Source organism: Oenanthe melanoleuca, chromosome 28 (genome assembly GCF_029582105.1).
Source record: "Oenanthe melanoleuca isolate GR-GAL-2019-014 chromosome 28, OMel1.0, whole genome shotgun sequence".
Classification (NCBI taxonomy): domain Eukaryota; kingdom Metazoa; phylum Chordata; class Aves; order Passeriformes; family Muscicapidae; genus Oenanthe; species Oenanthe melanoleuca.
This window is the reverse complement of record NC_079361.1, coordinates 3105238-3125646: the sequence shown is the minus strand read 5'-3', so window position 1 is coordinate 3125646 and position 20409 is coordinate 3105238. Positions and strand designations below refer to the sequence as shown.

Here is a 20409-nt window from a genome sequence, read left to right as displayed (position 1 = left end):
GCGGAGAGAGGCAGCGGGGAGGAGCCATCTTCAGAGCGGGAAGGAGGCCGGGATGACACCCGGAGCCGCCATCTTGATTGGGGGCAGGGCATGGCAACCACGGCGTTGGGCGCCATCTTGGGTACGGGCAAGCGGGTCTCCCGCGCGCACGTTGCGCGGGCCGGGGCCGCGGGGGCGGCTCGGCCCCGCCGCCATGTTGGGGGCGGGCAGGGGAGCCACGTGCCGCCGCCATCCCGGGTGAGGGGCGCCCGCCTGCGCTCACCTGTGCGGGTGAGCCCCTCAGCGAGGGGCTCGCTTAAGGCACAGGACGGAGTGTGTGTAATCGCAGTTAAGGTCTTAAGGATAAAGATTACCGGAGGGTGAGAGAGAAAGAGATCTCGGGAGGTAAGACGTTAAACGTACCTGCCGGTCTGTGGCTCAGGTACCGTTGTGACACTTTGGTGCCCGGCCCAGCTTTGTGGCCCCATCAGAGGCACTTCAGTGCCGAATTAGATCAGTTTATCTCACTCTTAATGTCGGTCATAGGCCCCACTTCTGCAGGGATTGATGCTTTGCAAGTGCTGGGCCACCTCTGGTGAATTCCAGCCGACCGTGTGAGATCCTTCTGTGGCTCCTGCAGGGTGACCGGGACAAATATTGGGTCTGTCCCCATCCCCGACCTCGGTCACAGCTGGATCCATGGAGCCACCGCTTCCACGGATGCAGCACTGTTTAAATGCAGAATTTGCTGTCTGGGAATTCCAGTGTCAGTTGTCCATTTTCTGAGCCTCACTTGCCATCCCCCATGGGGATTAATTGGTTCGTTTCTAGCTAATCTCTAGGTTTCTAGCTAATTTCTAGTTCTGCCCTCAGCCAGGCTCCTCTGCCCTGCCAGATTTCCCACCCAGGGCTTTTCTGTGAATACATTTGACAGTTCTGCCAAAGAACCTCTGCCATTGATAACCTGTAAAACACCACCTGGGCTGTGCCATGGTTGAGTATGTGAGGGCTCAGAAAATTATTTTAAAAATAAGAGTGCAAATGAAATTGGGAGTGTTAACCCTGGGCAGTGTTTCTGCTTTGTGTCAGGTAACTCTGGCAGGTACAGACATGCATTTTGCGTTCTCGTGTCTCTCAAGTGCACATTTGACACGTGAGTAGGGAATAGAAAAAAGTTAGAAGTGAAGTGGTCTGTTTTCTCCCAAACCCGTGTTGCTGTGCCAGGTTTTCTGGCCAGAGCCCTCCTTTCTCATTGAAATGTGCACAGGGGTTTCAGTGGCCAGGATCAGACATGGCCTGCCTGCCTCACTCTTGTCACCCTCTGTGAAATGCAGGAGCTTCCCTTCTCCTTGGATCTTTCCAGGAACAGGGAACTCTGATTCCCAAACCTTTGGGTTAATTTGGCTTCAATTTTGGCCCCTGTGGAGTTTAAAACCGAGGAAAAGCGACATATTGCTGAAGGCAACTAAAACCACTACTGGCTCCTGCATATGAAAGGCTCAGCTGCTGCCTCAGATAAGAGATTTACAACTCTGGTGAGGCAAAGAATGGGGAAAACGGTGGGATTATGGATCCACTGTAGCTGAGAGCCAGAGAGATAAAGAGATGTGATCAAAGAGAGCAGGAATTTAGCTGCCAACACAAGCTCCCTGCTCTCCCTTGAACTGTGCCTGGTTTGAGGTGTATTTCCCGTGAAGGTGTTTCTTCCATAAGTAAGGGATCCCTTGATTGTAGGGGTGACAGAATCCCTTTTTTTTTTAATCAATATGGGGTGTTTCTGTACCCTAAGGAAGAGTACCCTGAACACCCTACAAAGACTCAAAATATTCATTAACACCCGTCACTGATCACAGGCCAGGACAGGGTCTGATCTTCTAGTAGCTGCTGAGATGAGTTTGTGGCATGTGCAGGTATTCCAGGTACTTTTCAGGTATCTTTGGCAGAGCAAACAGGTAAATGCCATCACAGGATTCCTGATTTCCAAAGGCTTTTCTTTAGCAGGTGTGGTCTCACTTGGAAGGCTCTTTAAGGTTTGTGCAAGCTCATCCTGATTTTCCACAGTTCTTGCAGAAATGACGATTGTGAAACATTATATCAGCCATTTTCCTGCAATAGGAACAGAACTTTTTACCCATCATCTGCTCAGGTACTGTAGGATTACAAGTGACCAGCAACACTATTGTGGTTTTCTCTGGGCCAAAGGGAAAAATGCTTTTAAGAACAAGATTGCACTTGATATGAAAACACAGCGGGGAGCAGGACCAGCCCCTGTGTGTCCTTGTGTTTGTTTTGAAAAACAAACCCAGATGAAAATGATCCTATTAAAAAAAAAAAAAAAAAAAAAAGAGGAGGGCAAAGGGAAAAAAAAAATCAGCTTCTTTTCTATGATCCTACAGCAGCGTCCCACATCCCACCCTGGCTCTGGCTCTGGTTCCTCTAGCTGGGAAGGGCTCTGGGGCACACCCATCTTATTCCCTTTTTGAGCCCTTCCTGCATGTGTTATCTCTTGGCATTTAATTCACCAGCAGGGAGGAAAAACTCTGAAACAAAACGGACCCTTTCCTGCCTGTTCCTTTTGTATTGTTACACAGCTCCACAGCCCGTGTGGGGTCATGGACACTTCTCTTTACAACTGTGTGCTTTGCAAACTGGCAAAACTCTTCCCCTTCTCCTTTCCTCTTCCACCCAGTGTTTCTGCCAGCGGTTTGAAAACCAGAATCCTCCTAAATGGGGGCCCAGTTCATGAACCCAAACCCCTGGGCACAGTGGTGCATTCTGGATACTGCTGCCTGTGACAGTTGTTTTCCTGGAAGTTCCTCTCCTGCCCCATTATTCCCAGCAAGGCCCTAAACCAGGGAACTCTCATGGATAACTGTACTGCCACTGGATCCCGAAAAAAACAGGGAACAGGGGGTGTCTCCAATCCTTCTGCTTTTCTCTGTGGCTTTTATTTATTTCCAACCCCTCTCAGCAAAGCTGGTTTTATTTCAAAGCATTGGCAGCTTCAGCAGCATCTCACGGTGCCAGAACATTCTTCTGTGCATCCTTCACAGTGCCACATCACCGCTCTGGGAATGGTTAGTGCGGGGCAGAGGCGGAGCAGGAGCAGGATCCCTGCAGGGTTTGTCAGTCCAGCACACACATCTGGCTCTGACCCACGGCCTCCCCTCCTCCTGCCTGAGAGAAGGGACCAGGAGAGGGACCCAAAGTGCCTCTGCAGCTGGGGTGGCTGGAGGAGGAGGGATGGGAGAGCTGGCTGTGTTAATTCCAGCATCTGGGAGAGGTGCAGCTCATACCTGCACACACGTGGTTTTCTGAGCAGGACACAACATGAATGAGGGGATTGTTTCTTCCATTGATCCACGGGAGTTTGGCAGTGTGGAGTACTATCAAAGAGTGCTCTGAGTGGTAGTTGATAAATAAATGGGTTTGGAATTGACCTTAATGTGCTGTCAGTAATAAAAAGAAGTGTTCTTGGAGACTGATTTTTTTACAAGAGCCTGGACAAGGAGGATTCTGTGATCCCTAACCTGTGTTTGGGCTCCCTGAGCTGGGTGTCTGTGATAGCTCTGCCACCACAGCAACGTGAGGCCTCCTGTGCAGGGCCAGAGCTGAGCAGGTGAGAAACACTCTGCAAGGCAGGAGAGCTGCACTGGGCATGGTTTGTATTGCCACTGCACCCCGAGTCCCCCTTCACAGCTGCGGGAATTTCAAGCTGCGAGCACCTGCATGAACTTCAGATTGGAAGAAGAATCACGAGAGCTCACGTTTTACATCTTTCCTTCTTTTTAATCCACGACACAAGAGACTTGTCTGTGTTTCTGCTGTTGCCCGTCCATGTTATTTCAGCACTTCCCTGTCCCCACGGCTCCTCCCGATGCTCTGGGGTGACTCATTTCCTGTGCGGGACAAACCAGCCATTTCCTGGCTCTTCAACACAGGACTTTTTTCCCTCCTAGTTGGGGTTGGAATGGTGAAGATTAGGTTATGGTTTGACAAATATGTGGTTTGATTAATCTATGGTTTGATTATACCCCCTGCAGCTCATCCCAGAGCTGCTGTTCTTCCCCAGAAATCAGCTGGCAGCACTTGGGGCTCGTGGCTGCCCCTGCTCTCCTGGGCCCCAGGGTCTGTGATTTGGACTCTGATATTAAATTCATCACTCTAACAGTGATGACTCTAACCAGCTCTAACAGTGCCATCCTTCCAGTCGCTGCAAACCAGATCTTCTCTTCATTCAACCCATTTCAGCTCATAATAAACAAGATTTTTAAAAAGCACCACAGGGCAAAGCTACTGGTCTCACAGCACAGCTCAAAGTCAGAAATTTTGATTTAAGTGCTATCAAAGTTGCTTATTCTCATTTGAGAAATCCAGATCATTATTGTGTTTGTGACAGACACAAGAAATCAGAAGGCTGGTATTAATTCTGAGCCCATCATTTCAGTTCTTCCAACCTGTGCTCCCAATTTCCTGAGCCACTTCTTCTTCCCATCCCATGACTTGTGGACAATTCTTGGAGCTCAGACATTGCCTGGCCATTGGAATGCCAGCCTGAGGACTGCCAGCACTTTGGAGCAGCTTTTTACTGCTGGATTTTTAATTATTCTTTCAATCTTATTTGAATACTTGGACTCATCAGCCTGCCATAGACCTGGAATGTTGAGGAAGGAGCCCCTGCACAGTAGGGATGCTGCTACTGGAGTCTGGATGGAGCACATGTGGAGGGCTGAGGCCTGAATAATTCATACCTGTAATGATTTATTCATGCCCAAAGCTGGATACCTCCCTGTGACTTTCCATTATCTCAAAGAGAAGGTGGGTTCCAATTCCATTCTGATGTCCCCAGCCCAGTGCCAGCTCCTGTGCTGGACACAGAGCAGGGGGGCTGACATCTGTGCTCAGCACAAACAGGCAGCTCCTGCCCTTCAGCCATGGCCCCTGACACCCAAACTGAAATGTAGGGACAGGTCCTTACACATTTTTCAGAAAGGACTGTGGGTGAGCAAGCAGGTAAAGCCCTTTTCCACGGATACACAGGGAAAGTGAGACCCTGAGGTCACAATGATTGCATGACAAAAGGTCATTTTCTGAGCGTGGAGAACAGGCCCTGACTTGGTGATGTGACACCATCGAGCTGAGCTCACTCTCCACCAGAAATTGCAGTGTTTCCCACTGTAAAGTTACAGATTCTAACAGTTAATGCCACATTGCAGGAGGCTTTTCTGCCCTTCCAGAAGCCTTGCAGGAAAGCCTGGACAAAGAGAGCAGCAGCTCAGGCTCATCTTTCCTGCCTCCTGTGTGCTCTCAGAAAATACCATCAGGAGAGGTTTACAGGGCCATGCTCTGAGTTCCTGACCTGGGCGAGGATTCTGCAAGACATTCAAATTCCGTCTGTCTAGAAAGGCTGAAAGATGATCCCGTGTTTCAGAGAGTCTCCAGACCCCCAGGCAGCACTGCTCCTCACTGGCTGGTGTGAAATTTCCTAATTGTTTAATCTGCAATTCTGACTTTTTTTTGTCCTTGAAATAGGCTCTGCATCAGCATAATTAAAAATGTCAAACAGGCTTGAGAGCCTCTCCAAGTTGCTAAAAATGAATGTGAATTTCCTCCCTGCAGCCTCACTCAGTCTCTCCCTTGCTCTGGCCTCAGCTTTCCCGAGTGCCTGGTTCCAGCCCCTCAGCATAGTTTGCATTCCACTGCCAAGAATGAACATTTATTTATACAAACAACCCTCCTTCCAAGCACATCTCCTGCTATCCCAGGGCAGGGAAGTAAACGCCATTTCTTGTCTGTCTGTCCGTAGCTCCAGCTCTGCATTTCCTTCTTGCTTTAGTCAGGGGCTTGTTTTGCAGGGAGAGCTGAGTGCCATTCTGTTGCTTCCCTGTGCCCATCAATGGCCTGGGAAACTCCTTCACTTCCTTACAATGATTTGATTTTGTGATCTTCTGAAGGATAACACCAATTTCCTGATCAGCTTCTCGAGGGGGCTCGCTGGCTCAGCAACTATTTCCAGAGCTGGAACCTGGGGGCTCTGCAGGACTTTGAGAGCACTCATCCCCCCAAATCTGCTCCTGTCCCAGCACCATAACCTGGTGTTCCCAGTCCATTATTGAGCTGCTGTGTTGTGCAGTGTGGGTGCACTGTGGTGGAGCTCAGAAGGAGCTGGAGCAGCAGCTCCCAGACGAGCAGGGCCAAGGGGAGGCAGGTGCAGCTCATGCATTATTGCTGCAGCGTCTCCATCGCTCACCTGCCAGGCTCTGTGATTGTTCCTGAAACCTTAGCTCTGCCCCTCCGTCCACAGGTGTCTCCTGTTGCATCTGCCATTCGAATGGATATGGCACGGATGCCAGATGATTCCAGACAGGAGAATGTCACTGTCTGAGCACAGGTCATTTAAATGAAAAAGAGAGACAGGCAGCTGCAGAGCATCTAGGGATGCTGCCTCGGGTGTGGAGCCTGCCTGCTGCTTGCTCCTTGCTCTGAACACAGGATTTTACAGGTAGAAATTGCAGCAACATTTGAAGAGATGTCCACAGTAAAAAGGGAGGTGTGTGTGACCCCAGGGCACACAGATCACACGGGTGTGTGTGTCCTCCCCCCAGAGCTCATGGAAGCACAGAGATCTGTAAGAGGTGTACCCCCCGAGGGCACACAGATCACCCAGGTGTGTGTGCCCCCACCTCAGGCACATGCATCACACAGGTGTGTACAGCCCAGTACTGCCCATGTGTTCCTCCACGTTTGTGTCTGCAGCCCCTAATCCGTGCTGTTCCCCTGGAGCTGAGGGGACACAAGAGACTCCAAAGGCAGAAGGAGCAAGAGGACAGGAGGGATTGCCCAAATCCTGCTGCCCCCCTCCCCAAATCCTGTGTTTTGGTGCCACACATGGCAGCTCAGGAGCCTTGGCTGTGCAGCTTGTTTCCACACTGAGTCAAGAACAAAGATGTCCAAGCACAGCTGGCTCAGAGAGGACGGGGACAGCCCTGCTCTGTGCCCGCCGTGAGCCCCATTGTCATCCCGGCCAAGAGCGACATCATTTCCCCAGGGCTGCAGCTCTATTAAACACAAAGCTCCAAATTATTTCCTACTTGGATCAAAGATGTGCTTGTTCCAGTGGCACTTAAGTTTAAAAGGCAGTGCTGGGGATGAATGGAACCTTCCCAGAGGCAGCTGCTGAGGCTCAATTGGTTTGTCAGTGCTGTAGTTATGCTGTGGGCACCTCGTGGTTGCTGGCCCGTATGTCCCTGAAGGATGTTGTGCAGTGGAACAGCTCAGGGAAGCCTTGCTCTATGGCTAAGAGGCTTTTGCTTTCCTGGTGTGAAGGTTTGCTCATGCTTCAGATGGTGAAAGTGTTCAGGAATATCACATTCTGACTCCAAACTCAAAGCCAAAGCACTCTGGATCAAACTGGAAGTGTATGAAGACACACAGTGGCCTATGTGCAGAACCATGGAGTTGGTGGGTTGACTGAAGTCTAGGTGAGGAACCTACTCCCTAAATGCTGTCTCCTGGTCTGGATTGTACAGCAGGTGCTCCCTGTGGCAGACAGGAGGTGAAGGAAGCCCTCTGGAGTATGAAATTAAGCATTAAAAGAACATGAAGGCAGAAACATGCAGCATGTGAAGTCAGGGAGAACTGAGAACGCTGGCAATGCCAAAGGAACAAAAGAAACTCAATATCCTTTAGCAGTTTTAATATTTAATTGGTGAGCTGTCTGATACCAGGGCAGTGAGGGTGGCAGTCAATGACAGGAGCCTGTGCAAGGGGTGTCTCATGGGGCCCCAGCATCCCCAAAACACAGGCACAGGGGATCCTTGTGTGCAGAACCATCAGCTACATTTTCTTACTTGAAGGTCAGGGCTCAAAAAATACATGACAATACTTTATTTATTGAGAAAATACTTGGTTCCAAACTGCAAGATGACAAGTTCCTTCTGCAGCAGGTGGAAATCAGTTCTCAGAATCCATCCCTCAGGGACACTTTCAGCTGAGAACTCCATATCCAAACCACCCATTGGCTCTGGTTTCTCTGGAATCTGTTGAGCAGAGTTGCCTGGTTTGCTCCTCCTCACTCTCTGGGCAGGGTGTTACGGCTGCAGCTTTCCCAGATCCAAGGCCAAGTGTGTGTTTCTTATCCAAAAGGTCATCCAGCTGTGGGGTTTTCATCCCTGAGGCTCTCAGCTCTGCTCTCCAGCAGTGGGAGACAGCAATGAGGGGCCACTCTCCAGATCCTGCCAGTCCTGGCTGCTGCTCCAGGTGGCCACTCAGAGCCCAACAAAGCCGAGGGCTCTCAGGGCAGGGAGCTTTGCTCTTAGCTTCCACCCCACCCCAGGGACTGGTGAGTTGCTCTGAGTTCCCTTTCCTAACAAACACCTCTCTCCCCTCTTTCCTAGGCTGCCCAGTGCCCTGGGTGAGATCCTGTCCTTGGGCAGAGCTGTGCTCTGTGGGAGGCTGTCTGCCTGACCTTGGAGCAGGTAAGGGAGACAGTGGCGTGTCAAAACAAGGATAGAGTAGAAAATTGAGCAGGAGCCAAGGCTGCAAAGGTGGGAGCCTGCAAGTCTCACAGATGGCATCATCAGGGAGCATAAACCAGTGCACTTGCCTGTGGCCAAAATCCCATGGTGTCACTCGGGGGTGTTTTGTGAGGGACAAGAACTTGGGGCTCCTTTTGTTCTCCCCATGCCAGAGATCCAGCAGGGGCTGGAACAAGCCATCCCACAGCTGGGGAGCTTCCTCTCCTCTGCAAAGTACTTTGTTACCAACAGTGTTTTTTCCTGCCTCCAGAAGCCATTTCCTATCACTCCCAGCAAACCTCTGTAAACAGGTGGGGTGCAGAAGTGAACGTGAGCGTTTGCCTGGTGCTGGTGAGGCTGAGTCCTGCACCCCCAGGCTAAGTCACCTCAACTTCAGGGGCTTTAGACAGGGGTAGGATGGAGCTGAGGTGTCAGTCGCTAACGATGATCTGTATTGCAAAAGAAGTAGGTTACCATGTCCCATTTTGAACAATTACATCTAATTACAGGTCGCAGATTCACCACAAATACTATTTAATAACAAATTGCTGCCTCACTCCAGCCAGAGCGTGCTGGGGGAACACGTGAGCTCTGGTCTGTGGGCAGGTGGGACAAGAAGGGAGAGAGTCTGGCTCAGCTCAGGGAGAGGCAGGAGGTTTTTTGAAGGTCTCAAAACTGGGGTGAAATGCTCTGTGCTGTCCCCTGTTCCCAGCAGTGGCGTGTGCATTTGGGTTGGGTTTGTTCGGTTCAGTTTAGCAGATGGTTGACACGATGATTTTAGTTAAACTTTAAAAGGCTGCTCAGAAATGTAAAAAAGTGCAATAAACGCCCTGACAATGAAATAAAACAAAACAGGATTTGCGCCCTCCCCTCGCCAGCCCCAGCTGTTCGCTTTGGCTGTTCGGTACCGGTGGAACAGCACCGACCGAGCCCGGCCCGGGGACTCCCTGCCTGCGGTGCTGCGGGACCGGGACGAGCACCGGGGGCCAAGCTCCCCCTGCCGGTACCGGGGCCGAGCACTCTCCGCCGGTACCGGGGCCGAGCGCCCCCTGCCGGTACTGGGGCAGCGCTCTCTCCGCCGGTACCGGATCCGAGCGCCCTCTGCCGGTACCGGATCCGAGCGCTCCCTGCCGGTACCGGGGCCGAGCGCTCCCTGCCGGTACCGGATCCGAGCGCTCCCTGCCGGTACCGGGGCCGAGCGCTCCCTGCCGGTACCGGATCCGAGCGCTCCCTGCTGGTACCGGGGCCGAGCGCTCCCTGCCGGTACCGGATCCGAGCGCCCTCTGCCGGTACCGGATCCGAGCGCTCCCTGCCGGTACCGGGGCCGAGCGCTCCCTGCCGGTACCGGATCCGAGCTCTCTCTGCCGGTACCGGATCCGAGCGCCCTCCACCAGCACCGGGGCAGAGCTCCCCCTGCTGGTACCGGGGCCGAGCGCCCCCTGCCGGTACCGGATCCGAGCGCCCTCTGCCGGTACCGGATCCGAGCGCTCCCTGCCGGTACCGGGGCCGAGCGCTCCCTGCCGGTACCGGATCCGAGCTCCCCCTGCCGGTACCGGATCCGAGCGCCCTCCACCAGCACCGGGGCAGAGCTCCCCCTGCTGGTACCGGGGCCGAGCGCCCCCTGCCGGTACCGGGGCCGAGCGCCTCCTGCCGGTACCGGGGCCGAGTTCCCCCTGTCGGTACCAGAGCCTTGTGGCCCCGTGCCGGTACCGGGGTCGAGCACTCTTCGCCGGTACCGGGGCCAAGCGCCCCCTGCCGGTATACCGAATCTGAGCTCTCCCTGCCGGTACCGGGACCAAGCGCCTCCTGCTGGTACCGGGGCCGAGCGCCCCCTGCCGGTACCGAATCTGAGCTCCCCCTGCTGGTACCGAATCTGAGCTCCCCCTGCCGGTACCGGATCTGAGCTCTCCCTGCCGGTACCGGCGGCTCCGGCCGCGGGGAGCAGGAACAAAAGAGTTCCCGTTAACGTCGTTCCCGGGTGATTCACGAGCCCGGCGCTCTCAAACGCGGCAGAACCGGGCGAGCCAACGGTGCTCGTGCAGCGGGAGGTACCGGAGCCACCCGGTGCTGGCGTTCGGTGACAAACCCCGAGAGCAGCGAGTGCTCAGCGATGCTCCTGCACCTCCCCCAGCAGCAGTGAGGGGACAGGTCACTGTCACAGCGGTGGAGGACACGGTCAGTCCCCACGGTAACGTCTCTGTGCTGCTCTGTCACAGCTTGTCCTTGTCCCCAGGGCCCCGGCACAGGTGTGAGGTGTCCCCAGACTCCACCTTGACTCTGTGTCGGTGACGCTGCAGCATTTCCTGCTCAGGTCACGGATTTGGCCATCTCTGATTTCAGCTTTCCAACTTCCTTCTGGGAAATGCAACGTGAGCTCCTATTAATAGAAGTTCATGGTTTCCAATGAATTTTTTTCTTTCACTCAGGCTGGTTTGGTGGCTGGTCCCTGTTTGGTGGCCCGGGCAGTGCTGTGCCAGGCTGCCCGTGGCTTTTATTAGCACTTTTCAGAGGCCTTGATTTAGTGCTCACAGTTGCATCCCAGGCCAGTGGCTCCGGAATGCAGCCCCTCAGGAGCAGAAATAATTAGAACTCGGGGAAAAAGTGGTGTGGAGTCTTGGAACAAAAAAAGTCTTGTTTAAGGAATGTGGTGCTGGAGGCCAGTGTTTGCCAGCAGGGTCTGTGCCTGCTTGGAGCTGGTGCCTGCAGTCAGATCCTGCCCTCCACAGACACTCTGGGTGGGATGTTCTGGGAGCACCTCTCAAAATGGAGGCATGGTGCCCTGTAGCAAGTACAGGATATATCCTGGGAATTGTATTTCTGCAAGCAGGGCAGGAGGGGCTGGTGGAAGGATGTGGGGAAGCAGGAAGAGAGTGAAGAGGTGCTCAGAAGATTCTTGTACAAGGCAGATGAGGAGGGAAACAAACAACGCAGAGAGCAGGAAAACCAATGTGCTGGGAGATGATGGATCCATCCCCCGGGCTCCTGCTAAGGAGGGTGGGACAAGCTCCATGATTTCTGGCAGACATGAGCTGCAGCTGCTCCACTCAGCTCCCATCCTGCAGCCAGATGTGCTTGAGTGCAGCTTCAGCCCTTCCTGCCCTGACACAGCCCTGGCAGTGTCCCCATGCTCTGGCAATGCCCCACACGTGTGTTTGGGGGCTGTCCCAGGTCCCCTCACATCCAGGGAGGGTTTCCCAAGGGAGCAGGAGTCAAGTTTAAGCACTGCTGTTCTGTATCCTGTTGTTTTCCTACCAGGATTGTTGCAGTTTCCTGCACTGTCTTATCTGGAGCAGGGAAGGCAGAGCTCTCCAGTTCTCTGGCTCTGTGCATGTTCTAATCTGCAAAACAGGCATTGGGAGCCTGTGAGAGCAACCAGCCAGGGCTGTCACAGGGCAATGGGACAAGGACAGAGGGGACAAAGGGCTTTTAGTGCCTTGAAATTAGTGTCTTTACGTAGTGCTCCTGTTTGCACAAGGCTGTGTCTGTTTTACTCAGCACACCTGGGAGGGGGAGAGACAAAAATCCCAGTGGTGACTCTGTGTCTGAAAGACCTTACAGGAGGATAAATCTCAGAATGTGCTGATTTTGCTTTCCCTCCCACCAAGGTCTCAAAAGGACACACATGAAGTCTTAAAATCAAAAAAGCATTTCCATGTTTCAGTCAGCTCAAAGCTCAGTCTCCCCTGAAGTGCTGGAGACCCCTGTGAAATTTCCTGGCCACATTTTCTGGAATACAAAGGTAAAATCAGCACCCACAGCACTGAGGCCTTGAAAGCTGTGCAGAGCATGGCCTGAGAAAGCCAAACCTTGTAGATTAAAAGAAAAAACAAACCAAGAAAACAAAAACCTACAAACCCATAGCTCTTTTTTTTTTTTTTTTTTTTTTTTTCCCCACAAATGAGTCTGAATTCACCTAACTGTAGATTTTAGCAGTAGACTGAATTCCCTATGAGTTAAAAAAAAAATTAAAATCCTTTACTGTACAGCTCTGGAATGTCCTGTTTTCCTGCAGAAAGGTGTGGGTCCTGTACACAGTGTCCATTATCAGATGGGAGCCTCTCCTGGAAAGAGGATTAACCCACAACATCACTCCCAGCCACACAGACACTGTATCAGGCACAAGGCTCCAAAACAAACCTCAGTCCCAAACTCTAAGCCCAGACCCTTCCCCACAGGGATCCCAGGGTTGCTGGAAGAAGGTAAAAACTGTGGCAACGATCAAGATGGATTTTTATTATTCAGAAGGAAAGCACATATGCCAGTTCAGCTTCTGGGGGAAGGACAGTGGTCATTTTTCTCACTCAGCTGTGACTGTGAATCCAGACTGATTCCACTTGCCATTCCTTTGAGGGAATCTCAGCTGCTGGAAGTCTGAGGGCCACAGCAGCCTGAGGGGTCTGTAGCTGTGCACCAGAGCCTGTGCTGGGAACTAAATAGCAAGACAAAAAAAAGGCTTTTCTTTCCAAGAGATCAGGAAGAGGAAGACATGTGCCTGGAGATAAGGAAAGATAAAAGCATTCCATTTGCAGAGGCCTGTGATAGGGATCAAGATGTTCATCTGCCAAGTCAGTGATTTTGTGGCCCTATGACCATGTGGAGCTTCCGTTCCTGTTACCTTTTCCCACACTGACTGAAGGCACCACATTGTTGGCATGGAAGTTCCTTTGAGTCTGAGTGGCTCAGCCCATTCAGAGAATTCCATAGGCTGAACTAAAAGATAAAACTCTCTTTTACTTCAGGAAGGAAAATGGTTCTTCCCCATGTTTATGTTTTAGGGGCTCAGTGGGAACAGGCTGTGAGCTCCCTGGCCTGGGGAGGTGGGAGCAGGTCAGACACCTCTGGGGGGAATCTTGGGCAGAGCCTGTTTTCTGTGAGGGGTCAGGGCAGCTGAAATGGCCACTGGAGGTGACTTCCTGCCCTGTTTGCTGGGATTCATCAGGAATGAGCTCACGGGAACAGTAGATCCCATACAAGGCCTTGATTAACATCAGGAGCTCAGATTGCATTTGCTGCTTCCAAAAGGGCTTTTATTGTCTAATTGTTTTGTTAAAGCAGCAGCAGATTTCAGTAAAAAATTCTCAGTAAATCCCGCCTTTGCACATTCCACACACTGGCACATGCAACAGCCAAGCATTTGGGCTAAAATTATCTGTGCTATCATTAGGAGGGAACATATGGATTAATGGAGCCTAAGTGCAGAAGGGAGCTGTGCTGTTGTGCTGCAGGCTCACCCCAAAGGGAGCAGTTCCTGTGCCTCCTGGTCACCTGGCACCTGCAAGAGGTGTGACCTGGACAGGAGAGCTGGTGCTGGATGGGCACCAAAGGCACTGGACACCCAGGGAATTGGGCATTGAGGGAGCAGCACAGCACTGCCCCAGGGAATTGGGCATTGAGGGAGCAGCACAGCACTGTCCCAGGGAATTGGGCATTGAGGGAGCAGCACAGCACTGTCCCAGGGAATTGGGCACTGGGGAAGCAGCACAGCACTGTCCCAGGGAATTGGGCATTGAGGGAGCAGCACAGCACTGCCCCAGGGCTTCTTTTGTTCCCCAGTTCTCTGGGACAGCAGGAACCCTGGGGCTGGAGCTCCTGTGTGTGCTCAGGTGTGCTCTCACTCTCACTGACCAGTGTTGTCCCCAAGAGCCATGTTCTGTGTAGGCCAGACAAGGTTCCTGTGCCCAGTGTTTCCATCCTTGCCTCTTTTACCACCACTGATTGCAAAGCTTTTAATTAATCATGGGCTGAGGTGCAAGTGTGTGGTGTCAGCTGTGGCTGCACAGGCTCTCAGGCTGCCATGGGGCTGAGGGCATGTTACATGTTCCCTGTGACACAGAAGCAGGGATGACTTCCAGGCATGGAGCCTTCCAAGCAGATGGGAGAGCTTCAGCTTTAGTCTCTAATATAAATACGAGTTGCATATGCAACTTCAGATGGGAAACTGCCACTTATTACTGTTTGCAAAGTCAGAGGATGTCTGGCTGAACCAGCCTCACTGTTCCTGGTTTTCTCTCTGCAGTTCAGTGCTTGGAGACACAGAGCTTGCCAACCCCAGAGCACAGAAGGAATGGCTTGCAGAGTTCAGTTTGTAAAATTCTATTTTCAGTGTTTATATGTAGTTTCCGTTTCGTTGGTGTTGCAGAGGCTGATCCTGCAAATATTTACCCCAGTCAGGTTTTGTGTGTAGAGTTCCTGGGAGTGCAGTGGGAGCTCAGCCCAGGGAGGGCACAGGCCTGCAGTGGGCTGAGCAAGGAGAAATTCAGTTGCATCTTCTGGTCAGGGTTTTATATATATATACATATACACATATCCATGTATATAGCACACACATGTGATGATCATTTCAGGTTCTGAGAGAGAAAGGCCATTCAAAGCATCACTTACTGATCCCCACCTGAGAGAAGGCTCAGTGAGACAGAAAGCAGCAACATGGTGAGTGTTCTGCTATGGCATAAATGATAGCATAGACAAGAAAAAATGAACAAATTGAGTTTTAAAAGGAGTCCTGAGATGAAATTGCCAGTCTACAATTGTTGCACTGTTGGGGAGGGACACAAACATCCCCAGGACTGCTCTTGTCTGCACAACTTCTATCACTCATGTTCTCTCCAACACCTTTACAGGGAGAGAATGCCGGTGACAGTTCCCTTCAAGCAGATCTCTCCAACCTTGTGATCTGGGCACACACTCATGGGACCATATGCAACCAGATCCCAGCCCTGGAATTTATGCAGAACACGGGTCACATGAGCAATGACAACGCTGTGCTGTGGATGTGCAAAGTTGGACATGCCTATCACTGGCACTGTGGGAATTCACACAGCAGAGGTGAAGAAGAGAATGAGGCTGTAGGAAGGAGAAAGAGAGTCCTGTCTTCTGAGTCTTTGGCAAGGGAATCCAGCTTTGAGGACAAGAGGCCCAAGCTGACCCCATCGTCTCTTGAGATGGATCAGGCAGATTCTGGGAGCACAGCATCATGTGGCAGATCCCAGGGGGTCGCTGAGGAGAAGGCTGACAGTGCCTACACAAGGAATAACAAGCCCAGCGGGAGTCAAAATACATCAGGAAACATCAGGAAACCCATAACATCATTCTCTGCAGCAGAGCAGCACTTCTCAGTGTCTGGTAGAAGAGTCCAAGCTGGCGAAGAAGACACGAAGTCCGAAAGTGACAACGACTTACAGATCATCTCTGATGAGGAGCAGTGTGAGGCAGATGAAGACAACCAAGGAGACAGAATCAGCCAGGATAATGTGTCAGAGCCATCTGCTGAGGAGCTGCAGTTGCCCCACTGCCAGAAGATAGCAATGGACCAGCCAACAGCCTCCCAAAGAGCTGCCTTTGCCCCCAGGGCAGAGCCACCCCTAGCCCGTGCCTACATTCTGCAGGCTCCTGCCAGCAACTCGAAGGACCCAAGCAGGAACATCCTGAGGCTGGGTTCTGCTGCTGCTGCAGGGCCCAAGGCTGAAATTTCTAGAGCAAGGAGCCTCCTGGGATCAGCAGCACCAAAGGTATGTTTGAAACCCCTTCCTGTCCCCAGCACTGAAGCCAGGGCCCAACTTGAATCACAGCCCTCAGTGATATTCTTTGAGTTCCAAGCCACTGCTGCTTTTCAGCAACATCTCCAGCTGAGCCCTCCAGAGTATGGCACCCCAAGAGCAGGCTCCAGTGGGGACAGTGCTGAGAATGTGGGTGAGGACAGTGAGACCTCAGGATCCAGGCAGACACCTTGTTCTTCAGGCTTCCAGAGTCCAGAGAGATGTCCACCTGCAGCCTCAGGTGGAGGTAAGACAGTGTGGAGTTCTGTGCCTGCAGGGGTGTGGGGGTGTTCCATTAATCACTTTCCCAAAATATCCAAGAGGGGCGAGTTCACATCACTGCCAAGATCTGTACTGCAGCATCTAAGTAAATCTCTTGGATTTGGGGCACTCCTCTTTCTGCTCAAGGGGACTACAAAGCTCCTTCCTAAAGGAATTGGTACTTCTGTAGGGAATGTCCTTCTCTGGGGTACCCAGACGTGTTCTTGGCTGTGCCCCAGCCCCAACATCCCAGTTTGAATACTTTGGCTTTCCATTTTACCCAGTACCCCCACACAGTATGTTGGCCATACTTGAGAGAGTCCCTGTGGGAAACTGACGCCAGAGCAGGGAGAAAAGAAACAAGAGAAAGAAACAAGAGGAGGGAACACGGATAAATTGTGGCCAAAGCTCTGGCTGCACCAAAGGCAGTGCCAAAACCTCCCAGCACTGGCAATGGCAATGGCAGTGGCAGTGGCAGTGGCAGTGGCAGCAGAGCATCAGTCCTGCACAGGAAATGTAGGATTCCACATATTGCTTTAGTCCTTTCAAGAATAAAGGTTTTCATATGTGCTGTCCTGCAGCACAGGGACCTGGTCAGTGCTTGAGAAGGACAGAGGTTGCTGAGGCAGCATTTGGGGTCTTCCTGGGATGTTCTTACAGCACCAGTGCTGGTCCTGAAAAGCTTAGGGGTTGTTGTTCCTTGTGGAGCCATAACAACACAAACTGCCACAGCTGGGGTTTGGGAGCAGAATTTTACTGTTTTCATAACTGACATCAGGTGTCATCTGAAGGGACTGGGAATTCTTCTGGGAATGTCTGTGTAGTAGCTGTTCCTGCCAAGGTAACTGGCTCATGGCTCAGAGGAGGCCTCAGCATTATTGGTTCATGAGCTGTTCCTCTCTGCACCTGGAGCAGTCAGTACAAAACAGGCCAGAACCCCAAACCAGAGGGACAGCCATCAATCTTTCAGGAGGACAACTAAGCCTGTAAAAAAGAACTTGGTGCAAATAGGGGAATCTCTAGGTGTTGGCTCATAAGCCCTTTTCCATCACCGTGTCCTCGGCCCTGGACGAGTCACAGGCGAGCAGATGGAGCTTTCCAGCAATCCAAAGAATTCATTTCTCATGCTACATCGAACTAGGTAGCTGTGGTATTGCCATGGCAACTTGGGAGAGAGCCCAACTGGAATCCTGGCAATCCTTTAAACAAAATCATAGTACGCTTTTACTCACCTGTTTGCTCTCCCTCACCATCCACCCCAACCTTTGGTTCGTGCTGTTATTTCATAGTGAGAGGGAAATTTCCCTGTATGGCAGTGAGCAGGGCCAGCTGCCAAGGAAAGGGAGCAGGAAGGAGCCCAACTTTCCCTGGAGATCCATGTTGGGTTATGCTGGCTTGGGGAGAACACAGATATGACCCACAGTTGTAGGGGAAGGGAGAGTCCTGTCCTCTCTGAATGGCTTCCAGAAGGCAGGTGGACACTATCCTGTACATCCTTGTGTTTTACTGATCTTTGTGGGTTCTTGCTGTTCACAAAGCTATGTCTTGTCTTTTAGATGTGCTGAAGAAGCAGGAGAAAAAGAAAATCTACACCACTGAAGACATAAAAGTGTTCAAAGACTGGCTGAAGTTGCACCACCCCTCCGAGACACGCAAGATCCACACGCTGCCTCCTGCAGACCTCGACCGCTACCTGGTCTCGTTCTTCAGCTCTGCCAAGAAAAAGAATGGCATGGATTTTTCTGCCACTTCCTTAAAGGTCTTCCAGCACAACATCAACCAGTACCTCAGATCCCATGACTACCAGTACAACCTATTGAGAGGGCCAGAGTTCAGGGGCTCTCAGGAAGCCTTTAAATTAAAGCATAGGAGCCTATGCCAAAAGGGGAAGGAGGAAAAGTGGAGTGTTGTGGAGAACCTGACAGATGAAGATGTGGAAAACCTTCTTAAGAAGGGAATTTTAAGCAAGGCACATCCTTATGGCTTGCTGCACCTCGTGCTGACCAACCTCATTAGAGGGTTTGGGGCAAGCACCCACCACCAGCCCCACCAGCTGTACTGGGGACAGGTGGTGCTGAGGAAGACCAAAGGAGAGATGGAGTACTTGGAGTGGAAGGATGATCTGAGCCCTGGGGAAAACGAAGGGGAGCTAAACCCACGGCTCTTTGCCAAGCCTGAGAATCCAGAGAGCTGCCCAGTGGCCAGTTACAAGGAGTATGCCAGGAGGAGGCCTCTGGACATGCTGAGTGACAACCACCCTCTTTACCTGTCTCCCAAGTCACTGTGCTCCATCTGGGACAATGTGTGGTACAGCAAAAAGGCACTGACAAAAGGTAAAACTGATAAAATCTTGAAAATTATTATGCAGGAAGTCGAAGGAGCCATAAGGAAGACCAGGAAATAGGAGTGTCCTTCAGCTTTACCCCACTCCAAGGCTGCTCTGAAACAGAATCCTTTCACAATATTTGGTGTAGGTTGAGAACAAAGATCTTTCTGCTGGGCTTCACCTTGGCACTGAAGATACCTACAGATCTGCAGTGCCTTGGCTTTCAGTGAAGTTCCTTTGTTGTTGTTTCTGTTATTGGAATTGATAATTGAGTGAGTTAATGAGAATCTTCAGTTTCACATTTGCCAAACAAGTTAATGTTCTACTGCACAGTCAATGCTGTTAAAAACGACCAGTGCTGATATGGATGGGGCTCTGGGAGTTCTGAGCCTGGCCAAGAGCATCAGTTGCACCCAAATTTTGGGGGTGACACCCTACACAGCTCAGCCTGGGGCACAGACCTGCGGGGAAGGATGAGCAATATGAGGAGAGCACGATCCCAACCTCGAAGCAATGCTTCTGAAAAGGTTTAGGTCATTGCCCTTAGGGCAAGATTCATAGATTGAAGAAGTTGTGGCTGTTTTAAGAAGTTACTTAAAGTGTCTGACAATGTTGAAAGGTTTTATGGTAAGTGGTTTCCCCGGAGTGCAAAACACTACTCCACAAAGGCACTGTGTGCTCAGCTCTGCTCAGCTGCCCCAGCAGTGTTTAGTGCCTGTTACAGCTCAGTCAGGTTTTTGGTTGCATTGTTTACAGAGCCAAATAAAAGAACCTTTAATTCAGTCCTGTCTGTCTGTGTCTGAATAGCAGGTGATGCTTTCCTGGAACACTAGTGTGTTCCCTGTTGTGCTCAGTCTCCCCTGCTCCCAGCCCAGTGGCACAGAAGGGCCCTTTGAAGCCCTGTGAGCCATCCCCACAGTGTCAAACAACACCTTGGGGATCAAGCTCTTTGCCAGAATTGGTCCCATTCAACCAAGTGAACATCAAGAAGTAACTTAAGGACGTTTGAAGAGACATAAAACCAGACAAACTCCTCAGGTGCTGGAGGGTGTCTGCCGGCTCCTCCTGTGCTTTGGAGCACCGGTGGCATCACCATGACACCACGACAGAGCAGCTGTCCCGAGGGTCCCGCCGGTCCCGGGTGACCCGGCTGCAGTCACACCTCTTGTCCCCGCTTCCCTCAGCCCCCAGACCACCCCGGGTCGGGCTCTTCCCGTTGCTGGCCGGTTCCAGCTGGGAATGAGCTGCTGCTGATGGGAAGAACGGGTTGCACCGTCTGCCCGCTCTGACCTGTCACAGCGCTGGGCACCTCCCGGCTCGCTGGGGCTGCACCGGGGGAACCCCCGGGTCCGCACCGGGACCCCCCTCGGCACGGGCGGAGCAGGGTCTGGGTCTCAGAGGGGTCGGTACTGGGACCCCGGTCAGCGCTTGCAGAGTGGGGTCGGTACCGGGGTCTCAGTGGATCCGTACCGGGACCCGGCCAGCACTTGCGGACGGGGTCGGTACAGACGTTTCAGTGGATCTGTACCGGATCCCGGTCAGCACTTGCGGAGGGGGTCGGTAGTGGAGCCTCGGGGGATCCATACCGGGACCCCAGTCAGCACAGGGGGTCGGTACCGGGGTCCCGGCGGGTCGGTACCGGACCGCGCGGGCGCTGCCCGGGAGCCCCCTAGCGGGGGCGGGCGGACGGGCACGGACCGCAGCGCCCTAGGGGTCGACCGGGACTTTAAATCCCTCCCGGTGCCGCCCCCGCCCCGCGCAGCGACCCCTCCCACCGGCCCCGGTGCTCCCC

The 20409-nt window shown here is 52.3% G+C and overlaps 1 protein-coding gene across 2 annotated transcripts; it reads left to right on the top strand.

Moving 5' to 3' along the window:
- The first annotated feature begins 165 nt into the window (after nt 1-165).
- Nucleotides 166-19398, top strand: LOC130264331 (uncharacterized protein KIAA1958 homolog). Of its 2 annotated transcripts, XM_056512413.1 has the most exons (6): nt 166-384; nt 8376-8456; nt 14840-14924; nt 15116-16003; nt 16109-16277; nt 17848-19398. In XM_056512413.1, exons 3-6 carry the CDS (start codon nt 14922-14924, stop codon nt 18693-18695), a joined length of 1908 nt encoding a protein of 635 aa, XP_056368388.1. In that variant the 5' UTR covers nt 166-384; nt 8376-8456; nt 14840-14921; the 3' UTR covers nt 18696-19398. The 2 variants fall into 2 exon arrangements, with proteins under 2 accessions (XP_056368388.1, XP_056368387.1); XM_056512412.1 differs by having other exon boundaries at nt 15116-16277.
- The last annotated feature ends 1011 nt before the right edge of the window (nt 19399-20409 follow it).

What these genes read in the sequence shown, in the direction of transcription:
- LOC130264331 (XM_056512412.1), top strand. An exon ending in ACCTGCAGCCTCAGGTGGAG is followed by an intron (nt 16,278 to 17,847) that starts GTAAGACAGTGT and finishes CTTGTCTTTTAG; the next exon opens with ATGTGCTGAAGAAGCAGGAG.